The 19,263-nt window shown below is 40.7% G+C and overlaps 2 protein-coding genes across 2 annotated transcripts; both read right to left on the bottom strand.

Annotated features, from left to right (window-relative positions):
- Window positions 1–271: 271 nt before the first annotated feature.
- LOC104227594 (hevamine-A) lies at window positions 272–1,712 on the bottom strand. The gene has a single exon (XM_009779872.2). The coding sequence runs from the start codon at window positions 1,321–1,323 to the stop codon at window positions 436–438; it is 888 nt and encodes a 295-aa protein (XP_009778174.1). The 5' UTR covers window positions 1,324–1,712; the 3' UTR covers window positions 272–435.
- Window positions 1,713–14,397: 12,685 nt separating this feature from the next.
- On the bottom strand, window positions 14,398–17,258 carry LOC104227592 (protein CURVATURE THYLAKOID 1A, chloroplastic-like). The gene is made up of 5 exons (XM_009779871.2): window positions 16,792–17,258; window positions 15,824–15,954; window positions 15,620–15,727; window positions 15,353–15,424; window positions 14,398–14,773 (listed from the first exon to the last, which is right to left on the bottom strand). Exons 1-5 carry the CDS (start codon window positions 16,931–16,933, stop codon window positions 14,708–14,710), a joined length of 519 nt encoding a protein of 172 aa, XP_009778173.1. The 5' UTR covers window positions 16,934–17,258; the 3' UTR covers window positions 14,398–14,707.
- Window positions 17,259–19,263: the final 2,005 nt, after the last annotated feature.

The following is a 19,263-nucleotide window of genomic DNA, read 5'->3' as shown; positions in this document are numbered from 1 at the left end:
ACTTGTTATTTCCTGTTATTGAGCTTTCAGTAGTATTCATGAAATCCATGCTTAGTATAACATTTTAAATATATTATTGTTTGTGTCAAAGTCGACCCCTCATCACTACTTCTTCGAGGTTAGACTAGATACTCCTTGGGTACATGTTATTTATGTATTACATTTTAATTACATGTTATTTTTAAGTTAACAAACCTCTTAGGATGCCAAAATTTCATGGAGGTTTTATAGATAAGCTTTTTCATGGAAGAAGCCAAATTCCACTAGGACATTTTTTTTTAGTCTTACTACTTTTATTTGAATTGCCTTTTAAACAGTAGAGCAAACAGTACAATATGAATACAGACACCATGATTTCAGCAAGGTAGAAAAACCCAAATGCTTAATTCATAGCCTTTCGGCTTTAATTATTTCTGAATTACCCACAAACAATTTTCACACACTTTTCAGAATTGAAGCACTATATCCAGTTTGTTCGTCCCAAAATTTTGACCACAACATAACACCACCATACTTGCGCGACTTCTTAATCACCGGAAGAATCTCGCCGGTCAACACATCCGTCGGAATGAACCCACTTCCGGCAGCTTGTGGTGCCGCCGGAAGCCCTAAAAATATCCTTCTAGCCTTCACCGACGACGTCCACCGTATCCAAGAATTTTTTAGATTATCAGTATTATTAGGAGTATACTGACAAGGAGGATTATTGTAAAATTGAATCCAAACAAAGTCAAAAAGCGTTGTATTTAAAGCAGTACCAAGCAATCTATCTGGAAATGGGCATTGTGGAGCTGCAGTTAAGTACACTTTTCTTCCAATTCTACCATAAGTTTTCAAGTATTTAGCTAAATCTTCATAAAAAAGAGATGATCCAAGCTCAATATCAAAGTCAATTCCGTCAAGAATAGCATTTCCTAAAGGCCTAAAAGAGGAACGTCCTCCCAAAAATGTTTTCCATAAATAACGTGCAACATTTTTGGCGTCTTTTTTGGAAGCTAAAGAGTAATTTCCAACGCCACCACCAATAGACAACATTACTTTGACACCTAATTTTTGGCAGAGCTTGATTTGTGGGCCAACGATTGTGCATCCGTTGACGGCGGGATTGCAGTGGCCGGCAAGATTGATTTCTGGGGTTTGGCCATTTCCGAATTTGTTAAGGAAGGCTAAGTTGACATAGGAATATCTGCCTGAGGCACAGGTTTCTTTTAAGGTTGCTTCGTTTCCGTTTTGGCCCCAGTAAATGGATATGCCACCAGCAATTGAGGTTTGGACAAGAGCTAGGAATAAGACAGAAGAAAGAAATTGATGTTTGGTGGCCATTTTGGAATAGAGTATATGGTAATTCAATATTGGTGATATGATGGAGACTATTAATAGAAGGAAATGGGAGATTTTGGGAAATTGAGACAGCGGTATTTCTTGTTTAAAATAGTACCACTCTCTCGCATTATGTGGATTCTTAGAATATTTTGACCAAAGGCAGCTGAATTATGGGAGTCTTGGAAGGAAGAGGTCAAACATCTACTGCCTTTTTGGACATCAAAATATCTCCACTATCTCGCATTTTGTTTATTTTTGTCTCTATTTATTTTCTCTTTCCAAAATCTTTTGACAAAGAAGGGGGTCCGTAAATAGTAAGGATCTGTTAATAGAACAGTATTATTACTGAGTGAGGAATCGAGGAAAGATTGACTGAGAGGGTGACCTTTAGTGAAAGCAGAACCTGTACCCAAGTGATGTAAGATGCAGTCACAACTATTATATTTAAACTACAAATTTCTTTTCTTAGTGTAAAATCTCCAAATCTCTTTTATTAATGAGAATTGGTAAGTCCTATACTAAGTACGTATGCTTTAACATTTTGTATATACATATATATATATATATATATATATATATATATATATATATATCCCCTTTTTGTCTCGTGATTATCACTTGGGTTGAGTCAAGCGCCTACGAGGCAATTCAAACAGAACTGATCTGTTTCACAAGTAAAAGTCTAAAACATGCAAGTAGGTTCACAATTTGCAGTTTTATTGGACCTTCCACCAAGTTTAACAGGTCAATAATCAATAGTCCTGTGTGGTTGCAACGCTGACTCAATCTATTTTTAACCTCCGCGTAGGGACTAATTGCTTCCACTGCAGAGGGCTGGAGCCATTTCGCAGAATCAATCTATTTTTAACCTTAATAACTGTTTAAGGTTTGAATTTTAAAATGCTTTATGATTTTCCTTATTATTCGCCTTTCCGGTACAAATAAAAACCAGGATTGACTAAATAATCCTGTCTTAAACGTTTGGATCAAGGAAAGACGTGCTGCTGATAATGCGCCATATGGCAAGCTGCAACACTTCCAACTACTTGATGATTGAGTTGACCAAAGAATACATATTTTTTTAAATGTAAAAATGTTTTAAAAGTGTATAATGTATATTGAACACCCTTTCTCGAAGATTATTTTTACTTCTTTCAAGTTTGAACATCCTTAAAAGAATTCCTGGCTTCACCACTAGCACGAACTATCCATTAGTTGACCAACAAAACACATACTCCCTCCGTTTCAATTTCAATTCAGATGGGTAGTTTAACTCGGCACGGAGTTTAAAAAAAAGATTTTTGAGTCTTGTGATCTTAAAAGCTTAAATGGTAAAAACTTTATGGGTCTATGATATTTGTGTGATTATAAAAATTTCTCATTAAAGGTAAAATAAAGAGTATAAAATTGAATTATTTCTAATTGTAGAAATATGTCATTCTTTTTGGAACGGACTAATAAAGAAAATGTATCATCTAAATTGAAACGAGGAAGTATTATTTTTGCATAGTCAATCAATGCTACATTTAGTAGTTAGATGAACAATGCAAGCCGTATATTAGATGAACAATGCAAGGCCTTATAGTCCTCTAATCCAAGAAGCCTTACGAAGAAGAGTAAATGACAGGATATGCACATGATGTTTATATCCAGTTATTTACAAGTAGAGGCGGACCTATGCCTGGAAAAGAGGGGTCACTGAATTCTGTTAACTTCAACAAAAATGCTGAATAAATAAGTGTATGTATGTCGGAATCCATCATATATTTTGCTTGGAAACCTTAAGATCAAAAGTACGACGGAGGCACTGGTTGAGTAGTTCGCTCATGTATCCCCACCACCTTCAAATCCTCGGTCCTCCTCTGTTTACGAGTTCCGTAGAATCCAATATTTTGTCTCTTAGTTTTGGAGTTGAACTATAAATATGAAAAACAAGTACAATATAGAGTTGGATATAGTTTTTAGAACCCACAATGTTTAAGTTATGGATTTTCTGTTGTCTCATGCAGAAACCTATACACTGGCTTTTAGAAATTATAGTAACCTTCAGTTGAACAAAACAGTTAAACAGAGCCAAGAATCTCTAATCATTTCTTGTTGCTAGCGCAGAATGTGCAATTTTCATGCAAATAAATCTTATCTTCTGACAGAGTGTCCCAAGCTGATCAAAATTATTGGTTCAGAATCCCTGTTCATTAAATTATGCACCAATTTATGTACTCCCGTTTAACACATAATCATAGGCAATATTTCAGATCTATTCATGACATGTTAGCGAATGCAGTGGAGGTGTGAGTTGACAATATAATTTGCACCATTAAAACCTTTGACATTTTTGGAGCTTGGCCATCTCTACTCATTTAGCTTTGTCAGAGATTGCAAAGCTCTAGCTCTTCTTGAAGCAAGCATTCGCAGTCCGCAGAATATAAAAGAAACATATCTGTTCTGTCAAATGGTTCTCTTCACTTTTTAAGGAAGGATAAATAGCACAAACTACTAGATTAATTAGTTTCTAAAATTTGTTGGATGTCTCTATTCAGTGCAATGCAATATCCTTTCACCAGACTATCTGTAATGACCCGACTGATTGTTTTGCCTTTTAGAACCCTGTTTTCTTAAATAAAACTTCCCGCGCTTGCTTTAGCTAATTTACGACTTGCAAGGACGGTTGTTTCGGGATTTGGAAGAGTTTGGAGTGAAATATGCCCATTTGATTCCTTAGGATTTTCTTAAAAAGGGCTAAGTTTGACTTTGGCCAACATTTTGAGCAAACAGACCCGGATTCATAATTTGACGGTCTCGAAGGGTCCGTAGGAAAATATGGGACCTGGGCGTATGCTCGAAATCGAATTCCGAGGTCTCTAGCCCGAGTAATGAATTTTTATTAGAAATTGTTAATATGAAGTTTTAAGGATTTAAAGAAACTAATTAATGATTGATCACATGGTTATCGGGCTCGTATGTTGATTCCGAAGCCCGGTATAGGTTCGAAATAACATTTAAGACTTGCCCGAAAAATTTGGTGTCAATCCGAGTAGTTTAAGGGCGTTTTGGCCATTAAAGGAAAATTAAGAACTTGAGGTTCATAAGTTTGATTCAATTGGTTTTAGGGGGTGATTCTTAGATTTAGCGTTGTTTCGGGCGTTCCGAAGGTTTGAGTAGGTCCGTTTCGTCATTTAAGACTTGTCGGTATGTTCGGGCGGGGACCGGGAGCACCGAGCATCAATCGGACGAGGCTCGAGTGAAGTTGAAATTTTTGAGAAGTGCTGAAGTTGCTACTTCTGTCATAACCGCACCTGCGATTGGTGGACCGCAGATGCGGTCCATCTATCGCAGATGCGGCCCAGGGAAGGCCAGGCCAAACCGCAGAAGCGGCTCTTGAACCGCAGAAACGGCTCTGCAGAAGCGGCCTCAAGACCACAGAAGCGGTCCCAACCCTTTAGGCCCTTTTTCATATATGCGGCCCTTTCTCGCAGATGCAAGACCGCAGATGCGGTCCTCTGACCGCAGATGCGAAAATTGCTGAAGCCGTGAGCTTCATTTAATACGGTTCTAAGTCAATTTTTACTACTTTTCACTCCTCCATCGGCGATTTTGGGAGCTTTTGAGAAGAGACTTCCACCTAGCATCTTGAGATAAGTCTATCCCACTAATTCTTAGTTTAATACTTGTGTTTTAGGTAGATTAAACACTAGAATTTAGGTAAATCAAGGGGTTAGAGCAAAACCTAGGGTTTTTAATAAAAGTTAGATTTAACCACGAAATTTGTTATGGAATGAATTAGAAATCATATATTATCGATCCTTAGGTTATAGAGAACAACTTCCTTCGAAAGATTTCGGAATCCGGGCACGTGGGCCCGGGGTCGGATTTTAGAAAACTTGTGTTAAAAGTTGGGAAATTGCTTAAATAGTTAGAATTCGATCTTGTGAGTTTATATTGACTAGTTCCTACCTCATTTAACTAGTTTGGGATCGTTCGGTTCCGAATTAAGGGCTTGGACTCGTTCTTCATATTGGAAGTGCACTGTAGAGCGAGGTGAGTCTCCTTTCTAACCTTGTAAGAGAGAATTGTCCCCATAGGTATAATAATTGAATTAATTGCTATTATATGCGGGGGCTACGTATGCACTAGGTGAAGAGAGTTCGTGCGTAGCTACTATTATGTTAAGTCCGAGTAGTCTAGGGCCCAAAAGCATGCTCCACGTGATATTCTTGTAATTTGATGATAAATTCGGATTCGTATAAATTATGTTGATTAAGGTAAATGAGACTAGTAGAGGAACCTTATCTTTCTTGCTCTTTTAAAGGAGAACTTGAATATTCCTGTGAATAACTACTCCCCAGATATACATTATCGTCTGCTTGTTGATGAGTTTATTTATATTTGACTGCGTCACACGTGTGATTCGCGAGCGGGGTAATAGATGCATCTATGGTTCGAGCCGTTCGACCCTCGACAATGCACAATTTACTTTTATATTGGATCGGGCCGTACGTCCCTCGGTGTTACTTGCGCATGCTTTACTTAGTATTTCTCTGTGGACTGAACTCCATATATGCCTTGAAACGTAAATAGATACCCATGATATTATTTGGAAAAAGAACTGTTATTTCTTGTCACATAATGCTAATAAATTGTGCTATCCTTACTTACTATAAATTCTTTCTCATATTATTTGACCCTAGTAGGTATCAAGTCGACCTCTCGTCTCTACTTCTTCGAGATTAGACGGGATACTTACTGGGTACATATTGTTTATGTACTCATACTACACTTCTGTACTTAATTGTACAGGATCTGAGGCAGGTGTATCTGGCTATCAGTCTGGTGCGCATCCCTGAGCGGAGTTCGAGACTTCTACGGTGAGTTGCTTCCCTTTCCGCGTCATTCAGCAGCCTGAAGGAGTCTCTCTTATGTATTTTGCTATCTATTCTGTTTCGGACAGTAGGATAGTGTGATTCTTTTGTATATTCTACTAGTTGCCCACAACTTGTGACATCAGGTCTTGACATACACATTAGTAGACTGTATTATTTTTGGGATTGTATGATTATTTTGACTTTACTGATCATTTCTGATTTTTTCTCAACTTAAAGAATCATAGGAACTATGTTTCGGTAAAAGTAAATGAAAGTTTATTTAATATTTTTCGCGTTGGCTTGCCCTGTAATGGTGTTGGGCGCCATCACGACCCTTAATGGATTTTGGGTCGTGACAACATGGTATCAGAGCACTAGGTTCACGTAGGTCTCACAAGTCATGGGCAAACCTAATAGAGTCTTGCGGATCAGTACGGAGACGTCTGTATTTATCTTCGAGAGTCTATAGGGTGTTAGGAAAACTACTCTTCATTCATTTCCTATCGTGCAGTGGTTGGTATACTAAATTTCCCTCTTCTATTCTCTCACAGATGGTGAGGACACGCGTGGCTGATGTTCCTAACCTGGGCAGAGTTTCCCCCCCATTGCTAGAGGCCGAGGCAGAGGCCGAGAGAGGGCACCAGCCCGAGGTAGGGGCCGAGGGCGTCCCAGAGTTATCCCAGTAGTACCACTAGCAGATCCTGCGAGAGATCCTATTATCGAGGAGCATGGCGAGGTGCTCGCAGCTGAGCCTACCCCGACAGACTTTATGACAGCACCGAGATTTCAGGAGGTCATGGGCCGTATGCTACGGTTCATGGATTCTATGACTCAGGCTGGTTTATTTACAACAGATCCAGCAACATCACAGGCAGGAGGGGGAGCACATACCCCTACTGCTTAGGCTCCTGGACATGCAACTGCAGTGTATCAGACTCCGGGTGCACTACCCGCAGATGGAGCCTAGCCAGTTGCTGCAGTGGCGCCCCAGCTCAGACCAACTGCGGACGATGACCCGCAGAAGTTATTGGATAGATGGACTAGACTTTACACTCCTATCTGCGGGGGTGAGCGACATGAGGATGCCCAGGACTTCATTGACAGGTACAGGGACAGACTGCACAACATGAGTATATTGGAGTCGCATGGAGTTGACTTCACTACTTTTCAGCTGGAGGGCAGGGCCCGCAGATAGTGGCAGTCCTATGTTCTTGGCAGGCCAGCAGGCTCTCCTCCCCTCACCTGGGGTTAGTTCACCCAGTTATTCTTGGATAGATATATTCTACCCTCTGAGAGGGAAGAGCTACGGTATCAGTTTGAGCATCTTGAGCAGGGTCAGATGTTTGTGACCGATTGTGAGGCGAGGTTCTTTGAGTTGTCTCGCCATGCACTCATGATACTTCCCATAGATGCAGAGAGACTGCAGAGATTTGTTGCGGGGTTGCACCCCGGTATTCGAGCTAGCATGGCCCGAGAGGTGGAGATGGGTATTGAGTATCGGCTAGTGGTAGAGATTGCTTGCAGGATTGAGGGGTATCGCCAGAGGGGTAGAGAGTAGGTTCAGCAGGACAAGAGGGCCCGATTTTCGGGAGAGTTCAGAGGTGCCCCAGCTAGGGGTAGAGGTCACTTCGGGAGGGGTCAGCCCAGCATGCCCCCGTATTCAGCACCACCACCCCCTCCCCGAGGTGCTCCAGTGAGGCCTTATTTCAATGCGATGCCGGAGAATTCTTACCGCCCACCAGCTATTCAGGGTTCCTTTGGGGGGTATTCTGGTCATCAAGATTCTTCCAGTGCTCACTTCAGTGCCGTGCCAGAGAGTTCATATCGCCCACCAGCCATCCAAGGCTCTTCTAGTGGGTATTCGGGTCAGCAGGCTCAGACTTCAAGGTAGCAGGCTATGGTACCGAGAGTATGCTACGAGTGTGGAGATCTGGGTCACATGAAGAAGACCTTCCCTAGACTTCGGGGCAAGGCAGTGCAGCAGGGTCAGCAGCCTATGACTTCAGCACCGGCTACCCCGCTACCTAGAGGTGGAGGGCAGACTGGTAGGGGCCGTCCTAGAGGTGGAGGCCAGGCAGGGAGAGCTTGGCCAGCTATTGCTCAGTTAGGTAGAGGCCAGCTAGCCGACACTCCAGCGAGATTCTACGCCTTTCCGGTTAGGCCAGATGCATTGGCCTCAGATGCCGTCATCACATGTATTATCTTCATCGGCGGTAGAGATGCTTCAGTATTATTTGACCCAGGGTCTACTTATTCATATGTATCATCCCTGTTTGCTCGTTTCCTGATTATTTCTCCTGAGCCTTTGGGCATTCCTGTTCATGTGTCCACTCTCGTGGGTGATTCTGTGATTGTGGATCGGATCTACCGGTCCTGTGTGGTTACATTCCGTGGTTTCAAGACTAGAGCGAATCTCATGTTGCTTGACATGATCGACTTTGAGGTCATCCTGGGAATGGATTGGTTGTCTCCCTATCATGCCGTCCTAGATTGCCATGCCAAGACTGTTCATTAGTGATGCCAGGGTTCCCGAGGTTGGAGTGGAAGGGTTCCGCAGTTGATACGTCTAGTAGGGTTATTTCTTTCATGAAGGCTCAACATATGGTCGAGAAGGGGTGTTTGGCTTATCTAGCTTATGTTCGGGACGCCACCGCAGAGTCTCCGACGATTGATTCAGTTCCGGTGGTTCGAGAGTTCACCAATATGTTTCCTTCTGATCTTCCTGGCATGCCACCGGATCGTGATATTGATTTCTGCATTGATTTGGCTCCAGGCACCTAGCCTGTATCTATCCCACCGTATCGTATGGCTCCGAAGGAGTTGAAAGAGTTTAAGGAGCATCTTGAGGAGTTGTTAGCAAAGGGGTTTGTTAGACCCAGTGTATCGCCTTGGGGTGCACTCGTGTTATTTGTGAAGAAGAACGATGGGACTATGCGGAAGTGCATTGATTACTGCCAGTTGAACAAAGTTACCATCAAGAACAAGTATCTGCTGCCCCGTATCGATGATTTGTTTGACCAATTGCAGGGTGCTAGCGTGTTCTCGAAGATTCACTTGAGGTCAGGGTATTATCAACTGACGATTCGGGACTCGGATGTTCCGAAGACTGCATTCCGGACTAGATATGGCCATTATGAGTTCGTGGTGATGTCCTTTGGCTTGACTAATGCCCCAACAACATTCAAGGACTTGATGAACAGGGTATTTAGGCCTTACATTGATTCATTTGTCGTCGTCTTCATTGACGACATCTTGATATACTCCCGTAGCCTGGGGGAGCACGAGCAGCATTTGAGGGTAGTGCTTCAGACCTTGCGAGAGCAGAAACTATATGCTAAGTTCTCCAAGTGCGAGTTTTGGCTAGAGTCAGTGGCATTCTTGGGGCATATTGTATTAGGAGAGGGTATTAAGGTGGACCCCAAGAAGATTGAGGCAGTTCAGAGTTGGCCACGTCCTACTTCGGTGACCGAGATTAGGAGTTTCTTGGGGTTAGAAGGTTATTACAAACGATTCGTGCAGGGCTTTTCATCTATTATATCACCTCTGACTAGATTGACCCAGAAGGGTGCTCCTTTCCATTGGTCCGATGATTATGAGGCGAGCTTTCAGAAGCTCAAGACAACCTTGATTACAGTACCAGTTCTTGTGTTACCTTCCGGTTCGGGGATGTATATGGTATATTGCGACGCTTCGCGCGTTGGATTGGGATGAGTATTGATGCAGGAGGGGCGAGTTATTGCCTATGCTTCGCGCCAATTGAAGGTTCATGAGAAGAATTATCCTCTGCACGGTTTAGAATTGGCCGTGATTGTTCATGCTCTAAAGATATGGAGGCATTATCTGTATGGGGTGTTATGTGAGGTTTATACGGATCATCGCAGCTTATAGCATTTGTTCAAATAGAGGGATCTTAATTTGAGGTAGCGCAAGTGGCTTGAGTTACTGAAGGATTATGATATCACCATTTTTTAATCATCCGGGCAAGTCTAATGTGGTCGTGGATGCCTTAAGCAGGAAGGCAGAGAGTATGGGTAGCTTGGCATTCATTCTAGCGGAGGAGAGGCCACTAGCTTTGGACATTCAGTCCTTGGCTAACAAACTTGTGAGGTTGGATATTTCAGAGCCCAGCCGAGTTCTTGCGTGTGTGGTTGCTCAGTCTTCATTATTGGGGAAGATCAAGGCCTGGCAGTTCGATGATCCACATTTGCGGTTCTCAGAGAGATGGTGCTTCAGGGAGGTGCCAAGGAGGTTTCTATTGGCGAGGATGGTGTTTTGCGACTGCAGGGTTGTCTATGTGTTCTTAATATTGATGGTCTGAAGGAGAGGAGGCACATAGTTCACGGTATTCCATTCACCCGGGAGCTACGAAGATGTATTGCGACTTGAGGCAGCATTATTGGTGGCGGAGGATGAAGAAAGACATAGTAGAGTATGTGGTTAAGTGTTTGAATAGCCAGCAGGTCAAGTATGAACACCAGAGGTCGGGTGGCCTACTTTAGCAGATGCCGATACTGGAGTGGAAGTGGGAACGCATCACCATAGATTTCGTAGTTGGGTTGTTGCGAGGCCGGGTGGCCTACCTCAGCAGATGCCGATACTGGAGTGGAAGTGGGAGCGCATCACCATGGATTTCGTAGTTGGGTTGTCGTGGACTTTGCGGAAGTTTTGATTCAGTATGGGTCACTGTTGACAGGTTGACCAAGTCAGCCCACTTTATTCCAGTGGAAACTACTTATACAACAGAGAGGTATGCTCGGATCTACATTCGGGAGATAGTCCGATTGCATGGTATGCCTATTTCCATCATATCAGATAGAGGCCCTCAGTTCACTTTGCATTTTTGGAGAGCTGTTCAGGGTGAGTTGGGGACCCGCATGGAGCTTAGCACGACATTTCATCCACAGACCGACGGGCAGTCGGAGCGGACAATTTAGATTTTGGAAGACATGCTCAGAGCATGTGTGATTGACTTTAGATGGCAATGGGATCAGTTCTTGCCCTTGGCGGAGTTTGCATACAACAACAACTATCAGTCTAGCATAGAGATGGCTCCATACGATGCTTTATATGGTCGCCGTTGTCGTTCTCCTATCGGGTGGTTTGAGCCTGGTGAGGCTAAGTTATATGGTACAGATTTGGTATAAGATGCCTTAGATAAGGTAAAGTTGATCCAGGAGAGGTTTCGCACAACTCAGTCCAGACAGAAGAGTTACACAGATCAGAAGGTGCGTCATGTATCATTTATGGTTGGCGAGAAGGTCCTCTTGAAAGTCTCGCTAATGAAGGGTGCTATGAGATTCGGGAAGAAGGGCAAGCTGAGCCCAAGGTTTATTAGCCCATTTGAGGTGTTGAGGCGAGTTGGGGAGGTGGCTTACGAGCTGGCTTTACCCTCAGCTTATCGGGAGTTCATCCGGTTTTTCATGTATTAATGCTTCAGAAGTATCATGCCGATCTGTCCCATGTGTTAGACTTCAGTACTATTCAGCTAGATGAGAGTTTGGGTTATGAGGAGGAGCCAGTTGCCATTATTGATAAACAGGATTGCCAGTTGAGGTCCAAGAGGATTTCTGCAGTAAGGGTCCAGTGGAAGGGCCAACTAGTCAAGGAGGCGACTTGGGAGTCCGACGAGGACATGCGGAGCAGATATCCACATTTATTCGACAGCTCAGGTACTTTTTTATGTCCGTTCGAGGACGAACGTTTGTTTAAGAGGTGGAGAATGTAACGACCCGACTGGTCGTTTTGCCTTTTAGAACCCCATTTCTTAAATAAAACTTCCCACGCTTGCTTTAGCTAATTTACGACTTGCGGGGACGGTTGGTTCGGGATTTGGAAGAGTTTGGAGTGAAATATGCCCATTTGATTCCTTAGGATTTTCTTAAAAAGTGCTAAGTTTGACTTTGGTCAACATTTTGAGCAAATAGACCCGGATTCGTAATTTGACGGTCCCAGAGGGTCCGTAGGAAAATATGGGACCTGGGCATATGCCCAGAATCGAATTTCGAGGTCCCTAACCCGAGTAATGAATTTTTATTAGAAATTATTAATTTAAAGTTTTAAGGATTTAAAGAAACTAATTAATGATTGATCACATGGGTATCGGGCTCGTATATTGGTTCTGAGGCCTGGTATAGGTCCGAAATAACATTTAAGACTTGCCCGCAAAATTTGGTGTCAATCCGAGTAGTTTAAGGGCGTTTTGGCCATTAGAGGAAAATTAAGAACTTGAAGTTCATAAGTTTGATTTATTTGGTTTTAGGGGGTGATTCCTAGATTTAGCGTTGTTTCGGGCGTTCCGAAGGTTCGAGTAGGTCCGTTTCGCCATTTCAGACTTGTCGGTATGTTCGGGCGGGGCCCGGGAGCCCCAAGCGTCAATTGGACGAGGCTCGAGTGAAGTTGAAATGTTTGAGAAGTGCTGAAGTTGCTGCTTCTGTCATAACCGTACCTGCGGTTGGTGGATCGCAGGTGCGAGACCGCAGATGCGGTCCATCTATCGTAGATGCGACCCAGGGAAGGCCAAGCCAAACCGCAGAAGCGGCCTCAAGACCACAGAAGTGGTCCCAGCCCTTTAGGCCCCTTTTCGCAGATGCGGCCCTTTCTCGCAGATGCGGTCCCCTGATCACAGATGCGTAAATCGCTGAAGCAGTGAGCTTCATTTAATACGGTTCTAAGTCAATTTTTACCACTTTTCACTCCTCCATCGGCGATTTTGGGAGCTTTTGAGAAGAGACTTCCACCTAACATCTTGAGGTAAGTCTATCCCACTAATTCTTAGTTTAATACTTGTGTTTTAGGTAGATTAAACACTAGAATTAAGGTAAATCAAGGGGTTAGAGCAAAACCTAGGGTTTTTAATAAAAGTTAGATTTAACCACGAAATTTGTTATGGAATGAATTAGAAATCATATATTATCGATCCTTAGGTTATAGAGAACAACTTCCCTTGAAAGATTTCGGAATCCGGACACGTGGGGCCGGGGTCGGATTTTAGGAAACTTGTTTTAAAGGTTGGGAAATTCCTTAAATAGTTAGAATTCGATCTTGTGAGTTTATATTGACTAGTTCCTACCTCATTTAACTAGTTTGGGATCGTTCGGTTCCAAATTGAGGGCTTGGACTCGTTCCTCATATTGGAAGTGCACTGTGGAGCGAGGTAAGTCTCCTTTCTAACCTTGTAAGAGGGAATTGTCCCCATATGTATAATAATTGAATTAATTGCTATTATATGCGGGGGGCTACGTACGCACTAGGTGACGAGAGTCCGTGCGTAGCTACTATTATGTTAAGTCCGGGTAGTCTAGGGCCCAAAAGCATGCTCTATGTGATATTCTTGTAACTTGATGATAAATTCAAATTCGTATAAATTGTGTTGATTAAGGTAAATGAGACTAGTAGAGGAATCTTATCTTGCTTGGTCTTTTAAAGGAGAACTTGAATATTCCTGTGAATAACTACTCCCCAGATATACATTATCGTCTGCTTGTTGATGAGTTTATTTATATTTGACTGCGTCACACGTGTGATTCGCGAGCGGGGTAATAGATGCATCTATGGTTCGAGCCGTTCGACCCTCGGCAGTGCACAATTTACTTTTATGTTGGATCGGTGTTACTTGCGCATGCTTTACTTAGTATTTTCTTTGTGGACAGAACTTCATATATGCCTTGAAACGTAAATGGATACCCATGATATTATTTGGAAAAAGAACTGTTATTTCTTGTCACATAATGCTAATAAATTGTGCTATCCTTGCTTACTATAAATTCTTTCTCATATTATTTGACCCTAGTAGGTATCAAGTCGACCTCTCGTCTCTACTTCTTCGAGATTAGACGGGATACTTACTGGGTACATATTGTTTATGTACTCATACTACACTTCTGTACTTAATTTTACAGGATCTGAGGCGTGTATCTGGCTATCAGTCTGGTGCGCATCCCTGAGCGGAGTTCGAGACTTCTACGGTGAGTTGCTTCCCTTTCCGCGCCGTTCAGCAGCCTGAAGGAGTCTCTCTTATGTATTTTGCTGTCTATTCTGTTTCGGGCAGTAGGATAGTGTGATTCTTTTGTATATTCTACTAGTTGCCCACAGCTTGTGACACCAGGTTTTGGCACACACATTAGTAGACTGTATTATTTTTGGGAATGTATGATTATTTTGACTTTACTGATCATTTCTGATTTTATCTCAACTTAAAGAATCATGACAACTATTTTTGGGTAAAAGTAAATGAAAGTTTATTTAGTATTTTCCGCATTGGCTTGCCCGGCAATGGTGTTGGGCACCATCACGATCCTTAATGGATTTTGGGTCGTGACACTATCTAATGCGAATACACAAATTCTGAATGCGTGGATTTGGGGTGGGGGGGGGGGAGGGGAAGAGGTGTTTTGCATGGGGTAGTTGACAAGTTTGTGATGTACAAGAGTATACATGACTAATTGTAGAATAGAGAGGAAAGCTTCGTAGCTGAAGCTTATTTGTTCAGATGTTCTCTGACCAGCAGTGCGGAAACTGACGTGCTATTCCTCCCCAGTAATCTTTTTCTTAAGAGTTTGAAAATCACTTCCCAGTTCATCCCTTCCAGACTGAGAAAAAAAATTCAATTTTAGTGTTAGTATATGCACTATCTACCCTGAAGTGTGTTTATATACACTGACAAGAAACGTTTACTAGTAATAAGATACTGTATTCAGCATGTGATTGCACTCTTGCAGTACAGATGTAGATTTGTGGCTTGCCAAACTAAAATCGAAACATGATTTCCTAGGTTAGTTGGCATGTTATCTCTGTTATCTGGAGGTGAATTTAATAACTAATGTAACTAAAACATATCAAAACTTAATGATAACCCCCACCCCCTAGAATTGGCAAAATCAGCAGCTTTTGTCACTTTAACCTTTAATTTGCCTTAGGTGACACAGGAAATTTGCAAAATTGGCCGATATGTAACTGAGTAGGAAAGAAATGAATGAAACATTAACTCATTTGAAGTAAGACTGGAGTCATGTGAAGCTGTATGGTTTAGAATACAAGATTGACCTGAAAATTCTTAGTAGAAAACTCTTCCAGTGCATGCTATTCTTATTCTAGCCTATGTCTATACCAAGTGTAGAATAGATATTAATTCCAAGATAATCTGCATTTCTTTCATGCTAAGACCATACCTTAAAGAGAAGATATGTGTAGACAAACCATCCAAAGTATCCAAGGCCGACCAACTCCAAAAACTTGGGTAACTGGTTTAAAAATGTTAAACTGTGAGAGATATTCACTTAAGTTCAAGAATCACAAGAAAGCAGAGAGCAGAAATTAGGATAACCACAAAAACACTAGGCTAACTAAGGCTAGTCACAATGTATTACTATTAATAGTATTGGCACCCTATAGTTTGCTACAACACAGGAAAAGACTAGTACAATTGGATCACCTACCAATGGAATGGAGTCTAATGCATCGATGACGATTGAAGACAACCAAAGACCAAGGATTGCAGAACCTCCATAAAGGAAGATTGTTGGTTTCTTTTCGAGTCCATCCCACTATACATAGTTGGATTACAGCAAACGAAGAAGATGAGCCAGTTTTGAGGCATAGTGAACGAACTATGAAGTGCTCAGAAAATAAGAGAGCCTTACCTTGTCTTTTACGCTGGAAAATACTTTTCTGATGCGAGTAAAAGATTCAGAATTTTTTTCTTCTTCTTCTTCTTCAGAAGCCCTGATCTTGAAGATAGGAAATCTCTTGGAATCTATGTGACGTCGAAAGCCTGAAAACTTTAACAGCTTAGACCAAAGAACTCTGGCTTGATAAAAGACAAGTTCCAGTAATCTCCTAGAATGAAAATTTCAGAAAACAAAATTTTTGTCTTCCCTATTTGGAGCTGTAAAAAGACTTCTCCACTTTGAACATAAACGGAGGTCTTGCTAAAGTACTAACTTTGCAATTTGTGTTAAATTTGTAGGCCAATTGATCAATGTTTTTATTTCCTTAATAATGGGCAACTCTCTCCAGACCCTACGGTGTGAGATAATACTGGGTATGTTATTGTTGTAATGGACAACTCGTTTATTCATACTTAGATATTTAAAAAGAAAAAAAAAGAAGTTTGAAAGCTTAGATAAAAATGGAATTCTACTATTTTCCCTTGAAAGTTCGATTCTGACAGTTTCTAATAGCACAATATCACTAGGGAGATATCTCTCCATCATTGATTATAGACATCTCGTAGAGCATTTTCCTCTTTTGGGCACTTTATAGGCTGATTGAGTTGAGACCCATATTATCTTTAAGCTTTAGGAAAATGATACGAACTCTGTATTAAGAAAGAAGTCAGTTTTCCGAAATTCCATTACGATCTAAACCGAAAAACTCACATCTTATTATACTAAATCATTTCATCCGCTACTTGTAGCCTTTCTTGGTTCGTAGAAGGTTGACATAGTTAAGCTGAATATTTTATCTCAATCAATCAAAAATGACTCAATTAAATGTTTTAGCTAACATTAGCGGCTTTATACTCCATAAAACAGTACAATATATACACCAAAACCTCAATCTGGGAATCGTAGAAGAAAGAAGACAGAGGTGTTAAGAGAAATTATACCTGATGGCGGCCTAAAAGACGATGAAAACGACCAAGGATGAAGCAGAGAAGGGAGATTGGAATGACGCAAGCTCATGGAGGAATGAGGAAGTGACATGATCCGTTCCATTGAAGGAGATGAAACAGAAGAAGCTGTAGCCATTATTGCTGTATAATTCTTCTCTCTAAATTCCCTGTTCCTATATCAAATATGGAGTTGACACCAGCTATCCTTTTGACTATTTTAATATGTTGTTGTTCCAATCAGCTTATTTATTTCACTAGATATATACTAGTATGTTATTTCCCACAGGTACAAGTTAAGTAACTCTAGCCTCGCCATGTGCATCAGAATTCAGAAGGAGAAGCCAATAAGTTAACTCGTTGGCTTCTCTTTTCAAAGGTACCTACCTCCCTCCCTCTTTTGTAGTATATGAGTACAAAATGTAGATAAAGTGCTGTCACAAATTCCGGGAGGCAACTAGTCCAGTTTATTAAATAACATGTCCCTGTTTTAATACTCCACCAATATACTTACTTCCATCTCTTTCTTACCCAAGTCTGGAAGACCTAAAGTTAGGTGAGCAAAGGTGGGTGAGTGGTATGATTAACAAAGTGGAATAATTGAACCCGTCCTAGCGGGTCACACTCACTAATAAATTCATAACTAACACATGCTACATCTTTTTAGCACGTTAATGTAAATAGTGAATCCTATAGTAAACATCTGAATAATACATATAAACTTCTAGTTGGGCCCGCCAATATTCTTTATCCTACCAAAATCAGTTCTTTTAATAAAGCAGCAGACATATAATTGCTCCAAAAAATTACTAGTTGTTATGAATAGTTTGTACATTGGATACTACTTTGGATACTACATTGGATGTCCATGTTGTGAATAACTTAAAGATTAAATTTCCTACTTTATGTCCATTATCTTTACTTTTTATGCCTATAAAAGGTCATGTAATTGCAATGGAAAAATACACCAAAGTGAAAGAAGAAAACACTTCTCCCTTCTTTCTATCTCTTCTTATTTACATTTTACTGCCTTACTTTTATTTTATAACACGTTATCAGCACGAAGCTCTAATTTTATTCTTAACTCCCGCTAAGTTGAGCCATATTTTATTAAGGTATGTATCATTATAATCATCTTATTTATGACAGTACATATCATATGCTCACTGTTTGCAGATTACTTGTGCGCTTGGGCATCTTAAATAGTTTAAGTACATTGCAGTGATTAAATAACTATTTCCTTCCGTGCTCAATTTTTAGAGGACCTCAAAGTCATCAAACTAGCTATGCACTAATGTCATGGACTCGCTGGATCAAAACATATCTTTAAGGCATTTTGAAGAACTGTGAGAAATGAACTGACAAGCAATAATTTTTTTAATTACTTTATATTTATTGGAACATATAAATAATGTCAGTCACGTTCAATTCTATTAACACATATATATCAATAATATAAAGTGAAATGAAACAAGTATGTAATTTCTACTTTATGGCAAGAATAAAATGAAATAGTAGATTGTTAACATGATATAGCTCTATTTTCATTTCTTTTACCTTAATCGTTTTGTTTTCATTAATTGTTTATTATTATAATTATTTCTCTAACTTATTCATCTTTTATGATAGTTTTCACTATGTCAAATTTATCAAAACTTGAATTTGTGGCACTTGACATCACCGGAAGGAACTATTTATCATGGGTTCTTGATGCTGAAATTCACCTTGACGCTGAAGGTCTTGGAAATACTATTATACAAGGAAATGAAGCATCAAATCAGGATAAAGCGAAGGCCATGATTTTCCTTCGTCATCATCTACATGAAGGGTTAAAAACTGAATATTTAACCATAAAAGATCCACTTGAATTATAGATTAATTTGAAGGATCGATATGACCACCTAAAACTTACGGTATTACCGAAAGTTCAGTATGAGTGGATACATTTAAGGTTGCAACACTTTAAAACCGTAAGTGAGTATAATTCTGTTATCTTTAAAGTAAGTTCTCTATTAAAATTATGTGGAGACACTATTACAGATGAGGACTTATTGGAAAAAATATTTTCTACTTTTCACGCTTCAAATGTGGTGCTAAAAAAGTTTTAAGAAATATTCTGAGTTAATCACATGCCTACTTGTGGCTGAGCAGAATGATACTCTATTAATGAAAAATCATGAAGCTCGTCCCACTAGGCCAGCTCCATTTCCGAAAGTGAATGCTGTAGCAACATATGATAAGTTTGAAAGAAAATAAAATAATTACCGTGGTCGTGGACATGGTCGTAAACGTGGACGTGGCAGGGGGCGAAACAATTATCGTCATTATGGTGGAAATAAATTGGAGAACAATAAGGGTTCTCAAATTAATCATTCAAAAGGTAAAGCTAGTATGTGTCACCGATGTGGTATGAGAGGTCATTGGGCACGCATTTGTCGTACGCCAGAACATTTTGTCAAACTTTATCAA

This window comes from Nicotiana sylvestris, chromosome 3, assembly GCF_000393655.2.
Source record: "Nicotiana sylvestris chromosome 3, ASM39365v2, whole genome shotgun sequence".
NCBI classification, from domain to species: Eukaryota; Viridiplantae; Streptophyta; class Magnoliopsida; order Solanales; family Solanaceae; genus Nicotiana; species Nicotiana sylvestris.
This window is presented reverse-complemented; position numbering and strand designations above follow the sequence as displayed.

What these genes read in the sequence shown, in the direction of transcription:
- LOC104227592 (XM_009779871.2), bottom strand. Translation starts at nt 16,933, where the DNA reads ATGGCTACAGCTTCTTCTGTTTCATCTCCTTCAATGGAACGGATCATG. An exon ending in GTCTTTTAGGCCGCCATCAG is followed by an intron (nt 15,955 to 16,791) that starts GTATAATTTCTC and finishes TAAAGTTTTCAG; the next exon opens with GCTTTCGACGTCACATAGAT. An exon ending in ACACATATCTTCTCTTTAAG is followed by an intron (nt 14,774 to 15,352) that starts GTATGGTCTTAG and finishes TTTTTTTCTCAG; the next exon opens with TCTGGAAGGGATGAACTGGG.
- LOC104227594 (XM_009779872.2), bottom strand. Translation starts at nt 1,323, where the DNA reads ATGGCCACCAAACATCAATTTCTTTCTTCTGTCTTATTCCTAGCTCTT.